The following is a 24,503-nucleotide window of genomic DNA, read 5'->3' on the forward strand; positions in this document are numbered from 1 at the left end:
TGGATACCGGATACCAGCACACTGGATTGGCGGTGATTGGCATTGTTTCTGTAAAGGCCCCATCTCTGTGAAAGACTGCGATTTATTCCACAGCCCACAGAAGTGATGTCAGACATGAGGGACATCTTCCGCATATTGCATGCATGTGCGAGAATGCATGCGAGTGCATATGCAAAAAGGGGTTACATTTGTTTTCAGTGGTGTAAATCTGTATGTAAATGTGTGCACTAATTTCATCTTTTTTCAATCGTTCAGCGGACGGCAGAATTATCCTACTGTCAGTTTGTGCTTCTCGTTTAGGTCACAGAACGAAGCAAAATAAACCCCCTCATCTTTAAAGACCCCCAGAAGGTCATTTAACAATCACCACCTTCCTGGAGGCACATCCAGAACTCTTGAACAATCTTCCAACCGTCCCAATGAAAAGATATTCCAAGATTTTCAACCCATTTCCCAAGATGCAACTGCATATGGCATTTTTTTGTGTTGTGCAAAGCAAGCAAGGACATTATACTGGATTAGAGAATATATTTGCAATTTGACAGACAATTTGTTTTTTTTTTATCATCCAGGTGGTTGAAAGAGTGTTTGAGGGTTCAGAAAAAATACATTCAGCCTACTTACAGCCTCTTTTCACAGATAAGTGGTCATTTATTTTTCTGATAACCAAATGATTAGCTAGACTTGGCGGTGGTCTCTGACCCGTGATAACGCCTCACCTTATCTGTCTGACACTGCTGACCTTATCATATCGCTTTACCCCAAACACTGACAGGCGAACAGCAGCCCAGACAAACCTCGCTGCATCTGCATCTTTTCACTGTATTTGATCCTGATAGTGCTCACGATAATCCAGGCGTATCTCCTCTGCTGACTGCAGGACTTTGTGCGCAGGATTGCAGGAATGCTTCAGGACAGAGCGGCTGATGATGAGCTGAGTGACCAGTGAAACTTCATGATGAGGGCTGAGGAGGTTAGGAAAGAGGAGGAGGAGGAGGAGGAGGGGGGGAGGAGGAGGGGAGCAGAGCTCTGTCCACCCATCAGTAATCCCCTCTGTGGTGACGTCACTCGGGCTGTCTCCAAAGGGACGCGGCGCTGAGTGTTGGAGCAGCCAGGCGGCCAGTGCGCATCCCAGGACGCAACACCAGTGTAGCCGGGGCTCAACTTTCAGCCGATCGCTTCACTTCGGACGCTTTGGAAAAAACTTACAAAAATGGGTAAGTGCTGTTATGTTTTGGTTTTTGCTCCAGCGGCTGATAGCGGGATCCGAGTATCGCTTTCCCTCAACGTGACAGCACGCTTTGTTACTGTCGCTCCAACTTTTGGGGCGCGTCGATTGTTCCAAACTGAAGCGACTCCAGCTCCGGCTGCTTGTGCTGCAGTTTTACCTGACCCGGTTTCACGAGAACCGGTATTAGAGCAGCCTGCTGAAGCAACTTGAGGAAAGCGATTAGAGAGATTAAGTCTATCGGGGCTCCTGCAGTCAACTGTGCGAGTCTGCGGAGGTGTTAAATCCAGATCAGCTCTGCCTCCACTGTCTCTCTTACTCCTGCTTTCAACAGGGCCTGAACTGAACCATTTGATCCAAACCCTCCATTATCAGCCTTTATTGGTCATTATTGGTGATCATGTTGCAATGCTGTCATGCTGGGAGGTTGTTGCAGTGGTATCTGCACAGTGCTTTGCTGGTAAAGAGTGACTAAAAGTGACTGGAAAAAGCTAACAGGCAACATGTTGCATTAGTCAGATGCTCCATCGCTGATCCCACATTCTGCGTGTGCTGTGCCAGAGCTTGTGATTGCAGTCTGAAGGGCTGAGCTGAGAGTGTCCCATCTTTAAATCAGCCCCAAGTGTTGGCCGTCTGTGCTCCTAACCTGCCTGGGAGGAGTGAGGCCCCCTCGTGCTTGTGGATGTTTAACTTCTTGCAAACTTTAAAGCTTTGAAATAGTGATAACCTGTGGAGCAGATGGGATAGTCTGACAGGAACAACACCCATCTTTAACTCCAAACTGCTCTCGCACTGCACTGGATGAGGCATTTGACAGCAAAGCAGCACAGAACAGATCCAGCAGTTGTAATTCTGTCATTCGGCTGCCGGAGTCCCGCGTCGGTTTCGGGGGCAGCATTTATTGGCTTGTGCTGTTTGCCGTGGTGCAGCTGAGGCCAGGGGAGAACACTGTGTGCGAATGTGTATCAATGCTCATTAATTCGCTCTGAAGCTCCTCACAGAGGCGTCTTTGTGCTCCTAATTTGGAGCTGCCCCTTTGTGCAACTTCAGTGGCTCTTAATGTAGAGAGAGAAGGCTGAATCGCAAGTTTCGGCGCGCATACCCTGTGAACTAATTCCCCACAGACCCTCATTCACTGTCTCATAGAGGATATTGCTCTGCGTGGCAGTCGACCTTTGTGCATTGTCCACTTGCAAAAGCTCCCATTTTACATTCAAAGATTCATCCGTGGCCCTTTCAGGAGAAATAGTAGAGCCTGTTGTCGTGAGCATGAGGGGATTCATTTGTAGACTTAGTTGCTGTAAAGGTCACCTTTTGTTGTGACAGGGGAGCGGATATCACACTGCTGTGCTGTGATTTGCTGGGTTTCATGTGAAAAAGCTCTGAAAGCAGAGAAGCGGGCGAACTGTTTCCACGAGGCCCTTCGTCCTAAACTAAACAGGCCGCCTTGACGCTGATTGCGTGCGGAGCTGCGAAGTGAAGATGTCATTCAGAGGTTATATAACAAGAGTCTGATTTGATTTTTACAGCGACCTTCACCTCGCAGAGGGGCCGTGTGTTTTTCAGAGAGGTCCTCCTCTGTCCTTGCGGTGATCAGTTTAACAGCGCGTTGGCCTGTGTGAAGGATGTGGGAGGATAACTTGGCGTCAGTCCGCCGAGCTCAATTCAGAGGAAGAGAGCGAGTCATATTCCACAAACGTCTGTTTAGGTTCTTGGTGTTAGTCCTGTGACAATTACCCACCCAGCAGTATTTGGCTGCCATGAGGCCTCCTTGATGACTACACAGTGCAGAACAATGTGCTTTCAGTTCTACTTCGTTGAGAGTTGTCCTTTCGTGCATGTGATGATCATACTCATTTTAGCAAGAGCAGCCTGACACGGCACTGCGTGGAAAGTTCAACACACCAAAACGAATCAGAAGCAAAGCTCGTCTTCACAGATACAAAGTTTTAAGCCGTCTCATGACAGGAGATTCAACTGCTCAAATATAGCAAATTATGAGCCGGGTGTCTGTTCCTCTTGGATCCTGATCTCAAAAAAAAAATAATAATAATAATAAAAGGATTGTTTTTCCTCATGGAAACTTGTGAACCTTCCAGCCGGAGCGTTCTGTATTCAGCGTGGTGGTCTTGTGGAAAAGGCCACCGAGGCTGGATGCAGACCAGATCCAACTGTTACATCATTGTTTTGAGTGATTCAAGAAGAAGTCGAGAGCTCATCCCAGCCGACAGTGCAGAACGCCTCTGTCACTGAACATCTCACCGTGAACAAGCAGAAGTCTAAACCTGCTTATAGTCAAGACTTGATGATAAAATCCTCACAGGAGCTGGGGCGGCCTCCTTCGTAATGACTTTTGCATGTGTGTCTGTGAGGTGTCGCCCGTCTTGCTCTCTCCAACGTTGTGCATTCCTCCTCCGTCCGAACGCGGATGTCTGGAAAGTGTCCGATTATTTAGCCCGCACATCAGCAGCGGTCACCGCGGCGGGCACATGCGGCGGACTGCGTGCGCTGTGACCCTGCATCCTGAGTCCGAGGAGAGGAAATACCCGTGGCTGCGAATGCTGCGCCAGCGGAGGTGTCGGAATCAACAAGTTGTCAGCTGATGGAGAGCAATAACAGAGAGTCAGATATCCGCCCCCCCCCCCGCTGCTTTTGGGTTGACTCGTGGTGATAGTGTCCTCCTTGGAGGCGAGCTGTAGGTCATGCTGGCTGCGCACGGCTGCAAGAATGAGTCACTGCAGAGGTGGTCAAAGAGCGACACTGAACTTTGCCTTTTTGTGTTTGTTTGTTCGAATCAAAGCATTCTCCTGTTAACTCCAGAAAGATGCCTCCCGTGTGGTTCAGTCTAAATAAAGTACGCGCTAACCCATTTACGACTGAGCCCACATTCTTATGTCGCCATCAATAATTCCCAAATTGCTTTTCGTCTTCGTTCTGCAATCGTTAATTATGCTGAATATCCTCCATAATGAGGTAGCTGCTGTCATAGTTACATGATTTCTGGGCTTCTTTCCATTTGGCAGAAGATATGACAGAGCATCTTTGGTAATTATACAGCAGATGAGGTCCCTGCCGTACTTTTTGCAACTGTGCAGCTCTAAAAAAGAGAGACCCCTTTCACGTAGTTCAATCAAGACTTCATTTATCTTCTGCTGCCCTTCCTGCTCCACTTTGTTTCCTCTGAAATCTCCCTCATCTCCCTCTCTCTGGGTCTCCTTCCCTCCCTCATCTCCACTGCTTTTTGTTTCTCTCCAGTGCTGCAGGTCTGCCAGAGCAGTCATGTTAATTTGTTGAGCTTAATAACTCCTCCGAAAACAAAGCGGGCCATTGAGTATTGTGACATGAAATGACAGGAATAGAAGTTCCTGAGTGGGGATGCTTGTTCAAGCATGTGCCTCGGCCGTCACTTTTACTAAAAGCCTATTCACAGCTGAACAGAAGGGATGCAAGTGGGTGCGTGGGTGACTCTGTGTGTGTGTGTGTGTGCAAGTTCACCCTTGTTACAGAGATGTCACAGTCACACTGCCACATGGTCGAAGCAGGATTGCATTTGCATATCTGAAAATACCCCATATGTGAAAGACCACAGGCTTTCAGATATGCACAGGCAGCTGAAGCCTGGCGTTTTATGAAATATGCCAATGATACAATCTGGCCTTTATCCTATCTGCAAGACTTCAGAAAAACACCCACGATTTTCAAGGTTAAACTGCCAAATACATGCATAATGAGTCCCTCACACCCCAGTTTTACAATATGTTGGCATCCGTGCATGTACATAAAGTGCAGAGGTGATATTTGCCAGCGGAGCAGCAATCTGTATCAGTGTTTTGTTCACAGTCTGATGATTGTTCCAGAAGGCCTCTGGGAAATAAAAGGTTGGTGAAAGCAAAGAGCCCCTGCAGCTGATGAACATGCACTCACTCATTCAACAGGCATTCAGCCCCGCTGCAGGATTTGCTGCTATGTACAGTAAACCACGTCACAGCGCTCTGTGTGTCCACGTTTGCTACGGCACCAGAGACACCGCATACGCCTCGATTCACTCCCTCCAGATCACATGAGCGGGGGACATTGATTAAATCTTCGATTATGTTTGCCCCGCAATGACCTATTTTCTCTCGCCTGTCTTGCGTAAGCAAGTAAATAGATCATAATGCAGTCACTGAACGGTGTGATGACACAGAATCATTCCTGTGGCAGAGGGGCCTATGCTACATGTAGCTGACGCCGCTGCTCTGTGATGGCCAGGATCTGGGCCAGAGGGTTAAGAGCCATGAGGTGACCACTAGGGTGAAACGCTGAAGCCAGCTGTATGAGTTGCACTCTAAAGTCGAGCTCAGCCTCCTCATTGAGGTCAGTCCAACGACATAACTGGGGTACCAATGTAGACGCCTTGCAATCTAAGGAGCCGATCCATTACTCAAACTGGACTTCATGGATCGCACTTCATGTCTCACTGGTACTGGAAGCAACACCTCCACCAGTGCAGCCCATTGCATTGATTTAACATGGAGCTGTTTCCAGTCTGAACCCCTGCTTAAGGCCTCCGTACATGTGGAAGTGCAACTCCTTCAAAAAACCGTTGGATGTAGGTGCCTCAGCTTATTGTGCTCAGAAAGCCAAGTAGTATTTGCTGCTTGCTAGTCCTACCTCAGCTTCAGGCTTCCTCCCCTTTGCTCAAACATGAAATCTTTGGCCTGATTAACTGAAAAGTCATAAATCCGGGCTTCAAAGTCATTCTTCAGAAACCTGTTGGAGCTGTGAAAGATGCCATGTTTATATCCACACTCTGTAATCAGTGACGAGGAGGAGGTGTCCGCTAAGATGTTTGGTTCTTTCAACGTATTCCCTCTTCCTGCTTTTGGAAGAAAGCCCTCAAGTGCAAGTATTGTTTCGAAAGTTTCAAAAATGTTGTCATTTAATGATTCCGGCACTCGACGTGAGCGCAGTAGAGATGTGAGAGTGGTTGGGTGAAAATGAGAGGAAATAATAGGGCCTCCAGCTCATTTCCCCGTAAGATCGTCTGTGAGGAGCGAGAGCAGAATGCATTAGTCTGCTTTTCAACGGTGGGAGCCTGCAGGATTGAGCTGTTGGCTGCGTGCCCGCCGAGTGTATTCAACCCTCCACAGATAGGTCTTTGTCCTCGCGCGCTTTTACGCAGCTGCTAAACAACCGTAAGACAAAAGCATCTGGGGTACCCCTGCACACCAATGAGAAATGTTCACCATATGAAGAGCCGTGCCAGACAGCCTGAGACCATTTGGCCGCGGCCAAATGTTACGCTTGGGATGAATTAGGCAGGAATTTAAATGAACACCCTTGCAACCCCTTATGACTTTTTCTTCGCCTCTGTGTTGAGGATTATGAGTAAAATCCGAGATACTCAGATGTTTTTGTGATAAAATAAATGTTGAAAGACTTTCTTTCTTCGTCTTTCTTCATCTTCTGCTTATCTAAGATGTTGCAGGAAATGCACATGACTGCTCTTCGCTCGTGTTGCTGTGATGTGGCGACGCATGTGACACAGTGAAACCAGAGTGAGAGGCCACTGGACACACACACACACACACACACACTCACTCTCTCATGCCAGGAATCACTTTCCTGCCCAAGAAAAAAAAAGGTTTCCAAGGGAGAGTTTTCATTGTCTGCTTATTATTCTCCAGAGAAAGGCTTGATCGGCAGGAAGAGGCACTTCTGCCAAGCAGATGAAAATCTGCAATAGCTGAGCTTCAATAAAGCGACAGCTGCAGGAAACCCAATAGCTGAGGGAGAGTGTTTGGGGAGGCTGTTTGCTTCACAGACTGAATGTTTGGGGGTTTCAGAGGATGGATTTCAATTTGACGAAATTGTTGAATGCTGTATTTTGAAAGAAATTAAACATTATTCAACTTGGAATACTTTGAACCCACACAACTGAGTCATTCAGTGCAGCGTGATGCTTTTACCATTTGTACACTTTTTTTTAAGGCTTCAGTGTCACTTGCTGTAGGTTCACGTCAGAGTAAAAGTAGAAAAACACCAGCACACGGCAGCTTCAGGGGAGAGAGGAAATCCCAGATGTTTCTGTCTGAAAAACAGCTTGACCCCCATAACCACACGCCGACCAGAGGAGAGATCAGTTCGCAGTGTTAATATTACAGCTACGCCACCGAGAGGCCTCGCAAGTCATCCTAGCTTTTGACCTCTGCTCTATGGGAAAACAGCACTGTAACAGTAGAGCGGCCACAGCTGAAAGTGGAAAAGCGATGTCGCGAAGGAACGGAGCATGTGGAATGTACGGAAAGTGTGTGAAAGCTTGTAGGTGTGTGCATGATGCGTCTTATGTTTGTAAGTTGGCCCATGGCGTGTGAGGTGGAGGGTGTTTACCTTGTGTTTGCTGCTGCTGGGCAGGTTTAGGATATATGCTGTACTTATTTTAATTTCTAGCTGTGAAAATAGAAGCGTTTGACTCCAAGAAAAAGATTTAAAGAAACATAACTCTCTTTTAATGTGTGGTCGTGTGTGCAGTGTGCATCAGGCGTTTCCGTCTACGGAGACACCCACTTCATTTGAACGACGGCGTGTGCACAGAACACATTCCTGAGAGTGTAAATGTTTAGACGCTGATAATGATGTAGCGACTGCATCACATCAGTTGGTGCCATAAATGGGTTCTTCTTTGCAGAGTAGATGCTTTCCTAATGTCCACTATGATGGACAAAATGTCATTAGGGCCTCTGCTGTTGGAAAACTGCCTGCCAGCACTCAGAGCAATAAAGTAATGGATTGGATGGCTCTCGCAGAGGTCAGCCGGGGAGGTTCACTTCCACCATTCTCTTGTGATGAACTGTTTTTTTCCCACTTATTGTTAAGCACTTAGTCCACGTCTACGTCCGAGGACAAGTGCGTCTCTGCAGGGGTGGAAGTGTCAGGTTCAGGCTACGGCGCCGTCCTTCCAGGATCCAGCCGCAGGACGCGGGCCTTTGAGACACGAGAGGAGGGGGGACAATGGCGTTAAAGTGATCTCTGCATCATCTGCTCTGTTGTCATAGTGCTGACGATGAATCCTGACACGGTGGGGTCTGACTGGCTGGTCCGTTCGGGAGTTAAAAGGAGGAGTTTTCTTCTCCTTCTAATGAGGGTTTTGGGGGAGGGGGTTGGAAAGGGTAAAGTCTTGGGTCAGGGGTGAGAGGTTGGCAGCATGAGGCAGGGGACAATAGGACCGGCGGGAGCGACGCAGAGAAAGAAATCCCAGCAGCTGGGCTAGACGCAGAGGAGGGTGAGGCTGTTCATGGGAAGCAACCCCAAGATTAGCTGGAGGGTCTCGTCTGATGTCTCTGAGCTTCATTATGCCTCTTTTGTGTGTGTGTGTGGGTGTGTGTGTGTGTGTGTGTTCGCATGCTTATACCCTGTGCAACAAGTAGGAAAGTGAGAGACTGTCTCCATCTAATTTGCCGTCCCAGCAGCTGAAGTGTGAGAACGTTTGAGCTGTGGAGATCTTCAGTGTAAGAATGAGGCATCAAATTGTTCTCACACAGTTTCACGGTCTCCTGCTTGATTTTCCTGTCTCATGTTTTCATGTCCATGTCAAATACCGACCGCTGTCCGGTCACTCAAAAAGGCATCAAAAAGCAACGCCTATCCTCGCAGTGATAGTTTAAAGGATTAACACCACTAAGGGAAGCCCCCGTGAGATTTATTTGTCCTCCCAGCGCAGCTTAATGGACCATCATACGTTTCAGATATCTTAGGGAGGTGCTCAGGGTCAAACTGACTGCAGGGCGGCTGCAGTTTGCAGTTAATGTGTGCAGATAGAAAGAGAGAGACAGATTAAATCGTATCAAAAGGACATCTGCACCTCAGGGGGCCATGATGACATGAAGGAGCTGGAGAGTCGCTATGATCAATATTTTAAAGTTAAGAGCAGCTTATATGACTGCTCGTACGGGAATGGCAGAAAATTAACACCCGACTTTGCAGTTCTGCTTTATAGCCTTTAGCCCCTAAACAGCCAGATGTTCCCCTCAGCTGTTTGTGGAGTCCAAAGCGGAATGAATGAATGTTTGACTTGCATTCATCAGGTGGCCAGAAACAGGACTATGCTAATATGGCAATGCTAATATTGCTCCGTATTTGCCACATGTGCAAATATGCAACTTTTTGCAAACACGTTCGCCTTGTGATCTCCTGGCGCTCGACTGCTCCAGAGGAACTTCTGAACAATCTGTGTTGTCCCATTTTGAGAAAATTCTTCTTACAGACAGACTCTTCTGGGCTAGCTGGGTATTTGCATGACCCTCCACTTTTTTTGGCAAAGCGTAAATATAATATACATATATTGAAAAGACAAGGGGTTATTATGTAGTATTATTCTAACAGGATAATGGAGAGGTGTTTGCTTGCAGGAGCTCTTGGCTGGCTCATTGGCTCCATAATGTAAGTGTGGTGGACCCAAAAGCCTCTTCCAGACCAGAATCATTAAAGTATGTAATGCACTCTGAAAGGAAAACAAACAATTATGCAAAGACCTTTACTTTTCGGTAAAAATGGCAGATGCTCCTGGCCTGTATGGGGGGTTGTGGGGTTCAGCTACAATAAACGCCTCCTCTCCCTCCCTCTCTCTCTCTGTTACTCTCTCTTTCACGCTCTTCCAGGTTTGTGTTTCTGTTTCCTGGCACTGATTTGCTCTTTTGACTCCAGACTGAAATTATGAAATTCTTCGTCTTAGTCGGTTTTGATATTGCGTTGGTTTTCTGTCCAGGCCAAGCCATGGTGGCAGTTTCCAAGGTACTATAAGCGAGCAAGCCTGGGTAATACGAAGCATCTGTGTCTCTCACTCTCCCTGCAACCACAGTGGCTGAGGAGGTGCCAGAGAGTCAGGGCTGTGAAGTCATTTTTAGAGGAAAGCCACGGCTGCCAGGCATCCCCGAGCGAGCATCGCTCCATTTCCAGACCTGACACGACAGTAACACAAACATGTAATTAGAGAAGTGCTGAGTCAGATACCATGGGCATTGTTTTGGTCAAACACTTGTAATTACACTGGAGAGAAAAACAGCCTGGAAAATGTACAATGGAAGAAACGCCAACACAAAGTATGTCTGTATTAGAAATGGGTGAAGTCGAATAGTTGGATTTCTGCTGTCGTGCTGCAGGAATTTAAGTGTTCTTCACGCTGAAGAATCCAGGAACAATGTGTTGGTCCCTGCGATGGTCTCTTGCACCACAAACGGATGCAGCGGTTGGTCCACCTTGATTAAAACAGAAACATCCAGGCCACTTGGAACAGTATTACGGTTTAAAGGCCTTTATTGTTATTTTAATCTTCAGTGTACTCAAACAATTGAGTGTGTTGGAGTTTCCTCTTGTGATTTTCACAACCATGAACACAATGATGCTGGAAAAAAGGAGTTTTCTTCATTTAAAGCTTTTTGACCAAGCCAAAAAAAAGTACCAGGCTCATTAGAAGTCGGCCCATTGTGGTTTTTCCTCTTTACTGTCCACATATTCTGCTATAATGAATGAAGACAGTTAGCGTATTCATTTTTTCCATTCCAGACAGAGTGCTTTTTTTTTTTTTTTAGCGAATAGGAATGCAGCTCAAAGGCTCATGCTGGTTGGATCAGTTTGCTTGATCATTATATGGAAATAATAACTGTTCTTAAAGGATGAGTTGGAGGCATTTTGACTGTTATGATAAATCATATGATGCATTGTTCAGCAAATGTCATGCAGAATTTGTAGTGCTTTTGTTATTCTGCAGACCCGCGGAGGGAAATGGGTCAGCAACCAAGTGAATGGATCTGTGTAATGGGTTTGTAGTGCGGTGCTTTTGTAAACCAATCAATGACTTGGATTCAGCACGCCAAACATGAAAGCAGACACATAGAGCAGACTGACCTATGAAGATGTCCTGCATTTAAATCTAGGTCGGTGATGCCACCGAAGCACATAGGAATGATTCACTCACTGCAACAAATCCCCAAAACAGAATTTACAGGAATCTCGGCCTCACTGTCAAATACAAATAAGCCAGTGGGTTTTTCCGTGAGTGCAGCAAAATATTCAGGGTTATTTGAACCATCGGTTTGCTTTCTTGTTTTAGCTTTTTTTCTTCTTTTCAACAGACTTTGGCCTTCACAATCAGTCTTACCTCATATGAGCCTCTCCAAACGCCCATTTGGCTTCATCTGTCCTCCCCTGCTCTGGCATGGTGAGCCTTCTCAGGCCGTTGTTATTGCCTCTAAGTGGTTCTCGGGCCTGGGCACAGACCCTCATCCCTGAGAACCCCTTCCTCAGTGTGAATCGAGCAGGGTGCAGGTCTTCACGGGTGACCGAACACTGAGGGGCATTCAGGGCCCCCGGTCTCACAGCGTGAAAGGTTGACCCACAATGAAGCCTCCTCCATTTGTATGGGCTTCATCGTCATTCAGATTGTGTCCTCCTCAAGTATGGGAGTGTCGGTGTCTCAGCGCTGGAGTTTAGCATGCAGCACTCAGGCTTTGCCTCCTACGTTCACATGATTATTCCCACAGCCTCTCAACCTGTTGCAGTATTTCTTTTTTAATCACCCAACTCTGCAGCTTTACACGGCATTTAAGTTTTTTTAGTTCATTGTTGTGTTTTAAGGGCACTGCATTTATTGCATTGTTTAGTTTCTCTGATCAAAATCAGCCCAGCAGTGTTACATTTAATCGATTACCTCATCAACTTAATTGATTTTTGTAAATATCTGCTTATTCTGAATATGATGGCAGCAACTTGTTTCAAACAAGTTGGGACAGGAGCAACAGAAGACTCGGAAAGTTGTGGAACGCTCCAAAAACACCTGTTTGGATCATTCCACAGGTTGATTGGTAACAGGTGATAGTATCGTGATTGGGTATGAAAGGAGCATCTTGGAAAGGCTCAGTCGCTCACAAGCAAGGATGGAGCGAGGTTCACCACTTTGTGAACACATTAGTGTAGCAGTTTTGTGAAACTGTTGTCAGTAAATACAGCTCATTTGCAAATGATTGTGTCCTGAAATATAAAATAACAAATACACAAAGTAGACATAATATATTTGATACCTAGAATTAGTTGTACTTGCATTAGCTGATGGCATTACCACACTTTTTTTTTTTACCCAAGTCAGTCGAAATAGAATACTTCATTAACTTTGTCAGACTCACTAATCAATGGCACCTTCACATGAACTCAGAAGCAGTATATCGATGCCTTCTTGTTCCGTTAAAAAGAAAAAGACATGTTATTGCAACATTTCCTCCAAGCCAGAAGAGCGTTATTTTTAATTGCAGCGAATGTTGTTTGTCATTCTTTCCAATCATCAATCCAATCAAAAGCATATGTTTCTTTAAACCAGAATCAGCTACATTAAAGTTAGTCTGAAAACACAATTTGACGAGGCCTGATCACATGTTTTGAATTTCCTTTCACATGTGTGCAATAAGCTCAAACATTTTGTTGTCCGTGCACATTTAAAGGCCTGCAGATGGATCGCTGGTTTGTTTTGATTTTGGTGCGCTCAGTATCTTTGAACTGCCTCTGCGCGGTCGAGTGGGATACATTTAGCCTTGAAGCTTCGCTCGAGCTCCTTCGCGCGATTAAGGGAGGAATCACGAGCGTTTTCCTCCAAATTGGCTGTATTCTCACATATGAAGCGTTCGAGCAGGCGTCGCTTCTGCACACGGGCTGGAGTGTCTGCTCCCCACTTCACATGGATGTCAGTTCTCCTGGCGTTTTACAGGGCTGACGGTGAAAAAGCTCAAAGATTAGTGCTGCATTTGTTGTTGTGGGATCCCCGCTAAGTTCACTTCCCTGACCCCTGAGGCTCCCCTCCCCTGCTGAACCCCCCCCCCCCTCTCTCTCTCTCTCTCTGAGGTCTGGTATCCGTGAGAAGACCCTACTCCAGCTCCGCTCCAGCAGGGCTCTCCCCCCACCGCTGAAAGGCCTTTCCCTCATTAGCATGCCCCTGGGGCTGCTCGGCCTGCTGTTGCCAAACAAACACAGCCAAGCTCTTCTTCCCGGTCTCCCTCACTGAGTTTCCCCGGTCATCTCTCGCTATCTCCCCTCCTCTATCTGTTATTTTTAAAAAGTTGTTCCTCGCTGTATCATCCTCCTATTCCTCCCTCCTCCACCAGCTCCTTTGACCCTCTTAAAGTCCTCGTGTTTCAGCCCTCTTTCTTCTCCGGTCCTCCCGTTTTCACATGTCGCTTCCTCTGTTGTGCGTATGCGCCCAGAGGACGCCGGTCTCCATGTTTAGGAAATGTAGCTCTGCCTCTCTTTCCTGTGTGCTTTTTGTGCGAGTTCGGAGCCGCCAGATGGAGGGAAGACAGCGGTCAGAGGTTGCTAATGTATGCTGCAGGAGTAGAGGGCATATGGTGCAAATCAGAAGATGAAGGGCTAACCTTCCCCCCAGCCACACCACAGCACACACACACACATGCACACACACACACACACACCCCTTTCCTGAACTGAGGTGATTGTGTCCCTGTACTCTTTCTGTACAGCACAGTTTGAGGTTTTCAGCCGCTCAGTCGAAAAAAGCTTACTCACCCTCTGTGATATAACAAACCTCCTGTCACCAGGTAGCTTGCTCTGAATCTTTTTCAGGGTTCTACTGCGGCTTTAGACCCAGGGGAGTATGTTCGGGGGTATGTGCGAGGACAAATCAATTTGACTCAAACTGAACCCCAAAGCAGCCAGTGCAAACAGAAGACGTGTTCGCCTGATGTGATATATGATTGGGGCCACGCGATAAGCTCAACACCTCTGCGTCTTGGAGGGGTACTGCAATGCACAGAGGAGCGACGCCTTCGTGAGGCAGGATGAAAAGAGCGAACGTGGAGGAGAGGGCAAGAGCGAGTGAGAGAGAGAGAGAGCGAGAGAGAGAGAGAGAGAGAGGAAACATGCATGAAGGAGAGTGAGCAAAAAAAGGAGTGAGAGAGGCGAGAGTAAGGGGGAGAAAGGAAGAGAGAATTTGCTGAAAGGAAGCATTTTTGTTGGAGGGGAGAAAAACAACCATGGAAACTCCATCAGAAGAAAACCAAGACCAGAGGCAGGACAAAAGAGGTACCAATGAGCTCTCACAAAGAGCCAGTTCAGTTCTTTTCACTGCTGTGTTTACTGGGGCTTTAACCTACTCCAGCTTGCTTGGTTTCACTATACACAATAGTTGGGTAGATCCTGCTCAGCAGGGGCTTCAGTTCTTTAAATGTCAGCACAGCATCCTTGTTTCAGTGTTTGCATGCATGTACAGTAACTGTTGATATTCCAGTGGTGGATTGTGCATCGTCGCCTCTGCAACATTGTCATCTCTGTCGTGCTTCCAAAGTGTTTTTTCGTCCTCCCGCGGTGCATTGTTTGTGCTCGTTCTGTGATTGCCTTAGTTTGAGTGTGTGAGATGTTCTCGGCAGCGGGAGAGATGCTGCGTTGCCGCCGGTCATCGTCGTGCCCGTTTCACTTTTAAGGACAATGAGCCTGTTGCAGAATCAACGGTCGATCAATCAAACCCCGGGGTGCATCAGAGTTGTTCTGTCTGGCTTGTGTGTGTGTGTGTGTGTGTGTGTGTGTGTGTGTGTGTGGGGGGGGGGGGGGGGGGGGGGGGGGGATGATTAATGAGGTGGATGAGGGGCTAGCAGAGACTGAGATAAATGAACCGGGCATTTCCAGCCTCACAGACAGAGACAGCTGTGAGGAGCGTGTACACTGAAGACAGACAAAGTCATTAACTTGCTCGCCTCCTCCTTGTAGAAATCCGCGGGAATCATTGATTTTTATGTTGCTCTTTGTTCCGAACATCTATTCCAGGTGAAAACCTGTACATTCAGACACGCACGTTCCCCAAGAAAGGCTGCGGTGTGTCTCTTGTGTGGATGCTTTATAATGTAATCCTAATGTGCCGTTTGAGAAGCCGGAGCCAGCCAATGTTTTCTTTTGCCTGACGGATGACATAAAAGACTGTCAATTCATATTCTGTCGGTGGACTTGACGTTTAGTGACTGCACTGTATCAATCATGAAGATTTTCTGTGTTACTTTAAAATCATAAAACTTTTGTTGGTAAAGTGTTGGCTCCTAGTTTATGGGATCGTTTTTTTTGGGATTCCACTTTCTCACCTTCAGCTCTGATTACTGTACACTGTCAGCCAGACAGCGGTCCCAAGTTTTAAAATGTTTTTACATATGACCTTCCTCTTTTATATATATATATATATATATATGTCTTAATGAAGACAGGAGGGAGCTGACAGAAAATGTGGGGAGAGAGAGAGAGATGGAGAATGAGAATGATAATTTTTAAAGGAGCTGTCCCTTGTATTTGAAAGCTTTGGCTGTGTCAGGAAGCTGTGGGCCTGTAAAGCTCACTGAGACTCCGTATGTGGTGTTGGCCTCTGTGTAGAGCAGACTTGACACCCCCATCATTCAGTCACATAGCTTGTTCTTCGTTTTGCGGCTGCTCCTCGTTAGGGGTTGCAACAGCGGCTCATCTGCTTCCATCTCAGAGTCGGAATCAGAATCGGCTTTATTGGCCAACTATGTGTGCACGAACAAGGACTCTGGTTCAAACACTGCACCCCATGAACTTGCATGGGAAAAAGGGGACATACAGCTCAACAAGGCCAAAAAAAACAACAATAAGTTATGAAAGAATTATATAAAATATACACAAAGAATGATGAGACAATAAACAATATATACAATGGCATTTACATGTGTGGGTATTTAGATTGACAGTGACAGTGAGTGGTGGAAGCATGTGTTAAAAACTGTGCCTTAATGGATTGTGAATGGCCAGTCAGTGGATTGATCTCAGTGAGCAGGCCTCAACTGATCCGGTACAGAAATCAGATTTTCATGATCCACATATTTGATTTGGTTTTTACGTCCCACGCCCCTCAGATGCAACCCTCTCATTTATCTGTGCTTGGGTCCAGCATTTGATGAGGAACGTTTACTCACACAGCTCCTGTTCAGATATTTACTCCTCTGCTGTACCCAAACACACAATTTATGAGCCAATACGGCCATCATTGCCTTTTATTGTCATTTAACACATACGCACTTCTCCCCCAACTCCTTTCACAGGCAGCCATGGGTGAGCTGCAGTCGACAGCTATTAGCAGGCAGAGCGCAATTTTCCATTGTAAGTCAACAGCGAGACTACTTTTGTTGAATTTGCAGCCTCACATCTCCCGCGTCCCCGGAGGATGGCCATTATAGCCATTATGGCATTTTTAAGTATCGCTCCTCTCAAAGTGGAGAGTGTGGAAAATGAGACTGTTTCTCATAAATGGTGCTTTGGCAGCTCGCCCCAATGAAGCAACAAACAACAACACTTAGCATTAGCTGTAAACAGACACATCTGTTTGCAATGAGGCTCGATGCTGGAATTAAAACTGCGCGGCGCTTTGGGAGCCAGCGTGTTGTGCAGCACCCGGGGATGAGATGCAGGAGTTGCAGGGTCTTCATCACGAATTGCGTGTGTGCGTTTATGTGCATGAGCGGGGTTCGTGTTTTATCTGATGTTCATACTTTCGCTGTGCACAAATGATGTGTGATGACGTGGTGCTTGTTTGTGTTTGCCTTGCGTGTGATTCCTCGTTTGCATAGGTGTGGGCGTGTCTGCATCAAAAGAAACAGTGCTTTTCAAAATGTCCTCTGCTCACTTGATCACATCCAGTTGGTATTTCTCTACGCAATCGGGGGCGAATTTAGACATTTTTTCCTCTTTTTCCACTGAGGGTCCCAGCTGTTGGAAGATTTCAGCTTTGTAGTGTTGACACATGATGTCTGTTGTTGAAGGGTGGTGCGTGGTGATGAAGCAGAGCCAGCTGCAGGGGTTACTTTGACGAGTCTGAGCTCAGGCAAACTGTGGTGATGCACGGATGGATTAAGCTGTTTGGAGGCACCGGGGCAAACTGTCGGGCCCCTGTTGCCCTCTGTACCCATCATGTACAGTGCAAACAGCACACTATAGATTTAATAGCATTGTCCTCCTATTAGGGCTGCACCTGGTGACTGTTTTCATTAGCCATGAAACTACCACATTTTTGCAGCATTGAAGGACAATATTAGTCTGAGGTGACTCTGAGGTGATCAGCTAATCGACTAATTGTTTCAGCCCTGACTCTTGGCCCCAGATTTTTTGCACAGAAGTAAGTATGGGGTGATTTAATTAAGTCATATTTAAGAAAAAGGTAACATGAAAACTTAACATCCTCTAATATGATAATAGTAAAATAATGAAGGTTTTAGAAGTAGATTAGTTGTCCTCTTTGAGGGCCACATGATTATGAAACAAGTTGATATTGTCCTTTAATGCTGCAAATTCCTGAACAAAGTTGCATGGAATCAAATTATCACGCAGAATTAAGGCACAGACTATGAGCTGCGATGTCTGACTGAGGGCCTTTGTTGCATATCATTGCCTGTTTGTCTCTTCTCTAATTATCTGTCCGACTCTACTGTTGGATATCAAATCAAATCAAAGATGTAGGATGCTAAAAAAAAACCCTGACAAACAGTAAACTTAGGGGTTTTGGGGAAGTCTGGGGTCCAGCATTGTGGTTTTTAGACACAAGGCTTAAACGCACCCTGTCCAGCTGTGCCTCTGTCTGTCTGCCTGCCTGTCTGTCTGCGGGTGTGTGTGTTCCAGCCAGCCCACCACTCGCGCCGGTCTTAATGAGCCGTCTCATTCACACATGGGACGACTTGAGCCACTTTGACAAACAGGATCCTCCTGGAGTGTGAAGCGGCTGCTGTGGCCCATTGTGGCTGAGCTATGTGCGGTGCTGGAGCGGCACACAGGATGGAGCTCAGCGGTGGGCCTGTCCTGGGCCTCAGGCCTGCGGGCCGGAAGAGCGGGACCGCGGTTCACTGCCATTCTGAATGGCCCCTGAGAGTCCAGCGTGATGGACAGTCTAGCTCTGCACACACTGGCTCTTTGTATCGGGGTTTCTTGGACTCTCCCTCTGTCTCTATTTTTTCTGTCTCGCTCACACAATGTTATACATACAGACACACACTTTTTCTCACACAAGCATCTTTCTCTCTCTCTCTCTCTCTCTCCCCTCGTGATCCCGATGTGGCAAATCTAGCCTTTGCTGTAAGACCTGACATTGTCATTACAAACAGTGGCTAACTTGTCTGTGTTTCTCTCTCTCTCACTCTATTTTTCATTCTATCTGTCCTCCTCTCATTCATGTTCTCCAGCGTGGAGTTGGAGAGTCTTGAAGTGGTTGGAGGTCTAACCAGGAGTATTAGTCAGGGACTTGGGAGCATGTGAAAGTCATCAGAGGGGGAAAAGGGCCCAACGTGATTTTCATTTATGGCGCTCTGCTCAGAACGAGCCAGCAGGATCCATTTAGTACAAGCTTGTTGTTTAAAGAGTCACCAGCTCCTACTGTTGTTCCCTGTGGAGGAGGATGATTTGAGCTAAAGTCTGCCCTGCAATATCCTGTTCCCTATGAAATCCCACACAGTACACTCAGTGCAAACATTGTGCGCTTTGCTGCACGGTAGGTCGACTGATACTGGCCGTCTGTCTTAAAACTCTCAAATTCTCATCAGAGCATCCTCTGTGAAGCTCTGTGTTATGCAGAAGTGCAGAATCCTCTTTAAACTAGAATTTGTCATTTAAACAAATGCATCACAAAGGAATTCGGTTTAACTTTTACCCTTATTTGCTTTCTTGCTTAGAGTTAGATGAAATGATGCTGCCACGCTCACATCCATCTGATGAATACAGTAAGAAGCTCCCGGAGAGCTGTCATCACTGTGAGGTTGCCAGGCGACCAGCGGAGACTCCAGGAAGTCACTGCGCCTGGCTAAGAAATAGTCCCCCACATAAAGGCCATGTTTTTTTTTTGCACATATTAGTGTTAAATGAGGGAGCTCAAGAGGTGCTGCAAACTAGATTTTGATACCTTTACAGAGAGTCACGCTAGCTGTTTCCAGTCTGTTGTCGATCTTCTCATTAGTCCAACAGTACAGCCTAAACTCTCTCAAAAAAGAAGGGAAAAAACAAAGCTGGTGTCAATACCTGATTCTGAAACAACCAGCTGTCTGTAATCTAGACAGATTTCATGATAAGGATGCAGGTAATATCTCACAGACCCTGCGATTACCTCAAAATCCCACCTCTGCACTGAAACCATCAACTGAATGAAACTGGTTTCCCTCTGGCAGCCTGCTGTCCCCGTGGTCCTCAGTGCAGGGCTGCTTAGAAGTGTTGCTGGACTTTGATGTCATTTCGGTCTCCCCTGATGTCTAATACCAGGACTAAAGCTTCCACAGAGGCCCTTTGTGAAGAGAGCAGTAGCACACTGTCCTTGTGCCAGTGTTTTTTCAGTCAGCCAGAACAGAGTTATATTAACCTGCCAATAGGTCAGGTCCAGCTGTGAAAATACCACCTTGGGTTTATTGCATTATTAAGCATAACAACCAGGAAGTGACTCTCCATTGAGAGAGAGAGCGAGAGAGACGTCTAACCAGCAGCCTCAGTCCGGATGCATAGAAACCACCCTTGTGGAACGGACGCTAATCAAACGGATGGCTTATCGATTGGATTGGTGGCTTTCACACATAATGTACGTTTTCTCTCTCCAAGCGCCCCGAGTTAGACGAGCGTGGCAGCCGCGAACATGTCAGCGTGACCTTCTCTGCGACAGGCTCCAGGAGGGCGGTCGCACGCTCAGCGTGACCCTTTAAAGAGCGCCCAGGAACAGGCCCTTCAGCTTTAGACATCCCTACCTGCGCTCAGACGTGTTTGTTCCTCATTTCTGAGATCCAGTGACATTCAGACGATCCGGGCAGACTGGCTGTCATGATGATATCGTGGCATCCAGCGCCGCGCTATCAGCGTTTAGACAGCTGATCTAATGGGAATAGTGACGCACTTCAAGGCAGGGCTGGAAACCAGACACTTGATGGGCTGGGCAGTCATGCTGACTTTAATGCCACATTTGATTTCAATCAAATGAATTCATAATAAACCAGTGTGACTGCTGTTGCCGGCTGCGTCACTCTGTGCACATTTAATGTGAGCGATCTGGTAATGGAGATAAACCCTCACCACACTGTTCATATGGAAACATTTCTCCCCTTCAGGAGGGTGAGCTGTGACAGCCAGTTGATTTATAGCAAAGATATAGTCTGCTGTTGGATCAGAGCTACCTGAAAGCGACATCCACAACGAGAGCGGCTCTTCCTTTTGTATGCGCTGTATTTACTTAGCAGCTGGGCTCAATATCCTGTGGAGCTCCGCGCTCTGACTCCCAGCTGCTCACTCATCCTCGCCGACATGTTCATCAGAGAAACGTGGCCCGCGGTAGAAGTTAGTGACTCCGCTCTGGGCACACTCATTGAGTTGTGGTTAACACGCTGCCATGGCAACTCCTATTCACCCACCATGGGACAAAAATGTTTTTATCTCCCCGTGCTACACAAACAGCAGGATGAGGCATCTGACTGCAGAAGTATTGGCCCGGCAGCAGTTTATCTGTTTTAATTTCCTTTGTCACGGCAAAGAGCACAAACACAGATGAACTTTCATGATTCTTGCCTCACGGAAGAGGCATTTTTGGTCTGTTTTCTTCAAGGAACTAAGATAAGATAAACCTCCCAATTCATTTTCTTCCCATTTCCTTCTATATACAAGAAAAGGCAGAAATAAGAAAAGCCTTTCAATGCGAGAGATTAGAGAAAAAATGTCAACAGTATTTAACTTTTTAGCCTCCGTTAAAATGGACTCTGCTGTTGATATGGAACAGAAAGTGCACAGATTTTTATGGAAACCTGTCTGATAATTTCTACTATAATACACATTACAGATTACATAGCTTGTGCCGTGGTAACGACGAATCCATTTGCATGATTTGTTCTGTGAAGGCTGGTGCAGTTCTTATAAACTAGATAAATGAGCTTAATTAGTCACAGGACATGCAGTAATTGATGACTTGGCCACATGAGAGCAGTGCGGCTAACTATTATGGAGAGCTTGTTACTTTATATCTGCTGGAAATATGAATAAGCAACACAAACTTTCATCTGGAGGTGTGTTTGCGTGCATCTGATGTATATAAGTCAAATATTCACTCTCTATCTAGCTCCGTTTCGGTCTCCACCACCTCCTGAAAGAAATATGTGGCTTTTTAGGTGTTGCTGCTGCTTGATGGGGCATAGGTGGTGCTTTTTTAGCTTCAAACAGCTGCCTGCTGCTTTTGAAAGTTATGCTAATGAGAGCTGTGAGAGAACTGAAACGCTGCAGGCCGGAAAACCGGACGACTGAGCTTAAAGTGGCGAAAATGTTCCGCTGGGGAGCTGCAGAGTTGATGATCCTCTGTAGGTTTGTCACTACGAACAACATCTGTCACATGCACGCTGTCATTCAATCCATTGTTAATGTAAAAACATTGATTCTAGCAGCTTTTAAACCTTTAAGTTTGCAGTGTGACACTGGGCACATGTGAGAGCTTTAAAACATTAACAGGCATTGACCTGAATGTCCTATGACTCTGCAACGCCCTGTCAGCCACATGTGGATCTGATTGGAAGCACACTGTGGTTTGTTTGCATGCGTCCACAGGCAGCGCATTGTGGCTCCATTTCACAAAGCAGAAGAACACACTGCATGAGGCAGATCCATGTGGGTCACCTCATTCCCCTGGTTGCGAGTCGCCATTGATTTCCATTCCGGTTTGTCAGACGGCCATCGCTCTGACCTGCCGGATGGTCATTAGTGCCATTTAAGCGGGGTCATGAATTGTCAGATAAAAGGGAGCGAGGACTGTAAAACCTCAGCCTCGCAGAGCAAACCGAGTTGTTTCCGCTGGTTTTCTGCTTTACATCACAGAGAGGAAGCGCGGCGCGTCAAGCGCGGCAGCAGGTAAATGATCTGAAACCTGTTTTGAACCATCTCGCCTGTGTGACTTCCTTTTTTCAGCTTTGGGGATGAGTTCCTTTAAATCTCAGAGTGAAAAGTCAGTCCGGCGCTCTTCAGTGAGTCCTGATGACTAGCAAAACGCCAAAAACACAGTTCATACGTCCCTGTGATAAACTGTGTTCTGGGATAGACTCGATGGATGATTCATATGAATATCCATCTCATACTTCACTGCCATGAGATCACTTCCTGTCCTGCAAGTAAAAAAAACAATACCTTACATGGAAGTGGGGGATGATGTTGATGTGGAATTTACTTTCAAAATAAAAGATTTAATATACTTTTTTTTCCCCTGTTTTTGTTTTCTACAGGTTGCTTCGAGTGCTGCATCAAATGTTTAGGCGGGGTGCCATACGCGTCGCTGGTGGCTACAATCCTCTGCTTCTCTGGCATTGCCCTGTTCTGTGGATGTGGCCACGTGGCTCTCACCGGCACCGTGACCATCCTGGAAACCCACTTCTCCAAGGTCACCAGTGATCACGCCATGCTGACTGATGTGTAAGTGTCCTCGTACATGGCTGCCTCTGAGCGTCTGAGAAGCAAAGCTAACAGTTACGACATCCTGGTGATTGTTTTGAAACACTGCGTCTTCACTGTCACAGTTTGATCCATTACACAAAACGCTCACCATAAAAATGTGTTGTTACATAACCATCACAACAAACAGAGGCCCAAACGTAAGATAGATAACATCTGTAATGCTGACTCTATGTAGGCTATTTTTAACTGATAACGTCTCCCACGTTCACTTTATCCTGGAGAACAGTCCTAATATGGACCTCTTTTTTTTCCACAGTGCATCCATTAGTCCAGGCAATAAAAGAGGAATGACAGAGACAGGTCTGCACATATGTTTTATGTTGCCGCAGGTTTGGAGTGCACTGTTTAATTTAAGATGTCTACAGAGGCTGTCTGTCTCTTGGCGGATGATTCCCAGAGACGTGCATCACCTGTTATCGCCACATTTGGGCTTAGCGTCTTTCTTCATCTGCGTCTTCGGGAAGCTGGGCCACTATCTTAATCAGAACCATCTGCTCACGATTACTCATGTTTTACAGACTGTGTGCAAAACAAAAAAAAAAAAGAAAAAATTGTGAATGATCATAAGTAGTTATTTTCCACCCCGGACAGCGGTACGTCACGCTCTCACTTCAGCTGACATTTTGAGCGGGTCTCTCCAGGTGTCTGTGCTGACGCTGTTTTTAACCTGCTGCAGCTTCACTGGCACGCCGAAAGCTTACGTGTGACGTTGCTCTTTAACAGAATACAGCTGATGCAGTATGTCATCTATGGCATTGCTTCGTTCTTCTTCCTGTATGGGATCATCCTGCTGGCCGAGGGCTTCTACACGACCAGTGCGGTCAAGGAACTGCACAGCGAGTTCAAGACCACCATCTGTGGACGCTGCATCAGTGGAATGGTATGCTGATACAACCACGCTGCACACACAGGAGCGATAAAAAAAAAAGGTGTAATGCCATGTGATTGCAATATAAAATACACACAGATGAGTGTGATCGAGCAGCTAACGCGGTGCCGCCCGTGTGTCCTCAGTTCGTGTTCCTCACGTACATCCTGGGTGTGGCCTGGCTCGGCGTGTTTGGCTTCTCCGCTGTGCCAGTCTTCCTCTTCTACAACATGTGGTCCACCTGTGCCACCCTGAGGTCTCCCATGGCCAACCTCACCAACATCGACTCCATCTGTGTGGACGTTCGTCAGTATGGTAAGAGAGCAGCACTTTGTGCAGGAACACGTGCAACCCCTTAAAACCAACTAATGTGTGCTTGTGAGCCCAGATCTGTTCTGAGCATGACCAGTTCAACCAAACAGTAACCCCCTCCCTTTTTTTATGTTAATAAATGAATAAAAAGTAGTAATTCACAAGAAAATAGGAAATTTAAGAGGACAGTCTGTAAAAGTCAGCATAATTTTTGACCCCTGCAGTTTATCCTGTGACCTCTAGCAGGGGCCCCGACCTACAGGTTGAGGACCACTCTTGTAAATAATAAATTAAATGAAAACCAGATCCACCTTTAGTTACAGTGGGATTTTCTTTATTGTTCCAGTATGTCATTTCTGCCACTAAGGGTCTCTCAGTCAAAATAATGAAGACAAAAGAGTAGTAGTTAGTTTGGTGACGTCATGTCACGTTTGCTGACTTCCTTCCTCACTCTCTGACGCATCATCTGCTGTCTCCTGTGTCTCGTTTTTCTTAGACATGTTAATGTGGAAAGGTTAGATATAGTGCATTTAAAGCAGATCTCCAACATCTCACTATTGCACCTTCATGAAGTCGAGGGACTTGAAATTTATCTTGACTTCAGTCTCTACAGACCAGACT

At 46.5% G+C, this 24,503-nt stretch overlaps 1 protein-coding gene across 5 annotated transcripts in view; it reads left to right on the plus strand.

Moving 5' to 3' along the window:
- The first annotated feature begins 1,086 nt into the window (after positions 1–1,086).
- Positions 1,087–24,503, plus strand: part of gpm6bb (glycoprotein M6Bb) — a 28,503-nt gene continuing 5,086 nt past the window's right edge. For 2 of the 5 annotated variants that reach the window (XM_041950286.1, XM_041950289.1), the window contains exons 1-4: positions 14,168–14,290; positions 22,474–22,660; positions 23,426–23,582; positions 23,717–23,885. In XM_041950286.1, the coding sequence (XP_041806220.1) occupies positions 14,242–14,290; positions 22,474–22,660; positions 23,426–23,582; positions 23,717–23,885 (562 nt within the window). In that variant the 5' untranslated portion in view covers positions 14,168–14,241. Of the gene's footprint in view, positions 1,218–14,167; positions 14,291–22,273; positions 22,363–22,473; positions 22,661–23,425; positions 23,583–23,716; positions 23,886–24,503 lie in introns of those variants that run through there. The other 3 variants (XM_041950285.1, XM_041950288.1, XM_041950287.1) reach the window with 2 other exon arrangements.

Source organism: Chelmon rostratus, chromosome 13 (assembly GCF_017976325.1).
Source record: "Chelmon rostratus isolate fCheRos1 chromosome 13, fCheRos1.pri, whole genome shotgun sequence".
NCBI classification, from domain to species: Eukaryota; Metazoa; Chordata; class Actinopteri; order Chaetodontiformes; family Chaetodontidae; genus Chelmon; species Chelmon rostratus.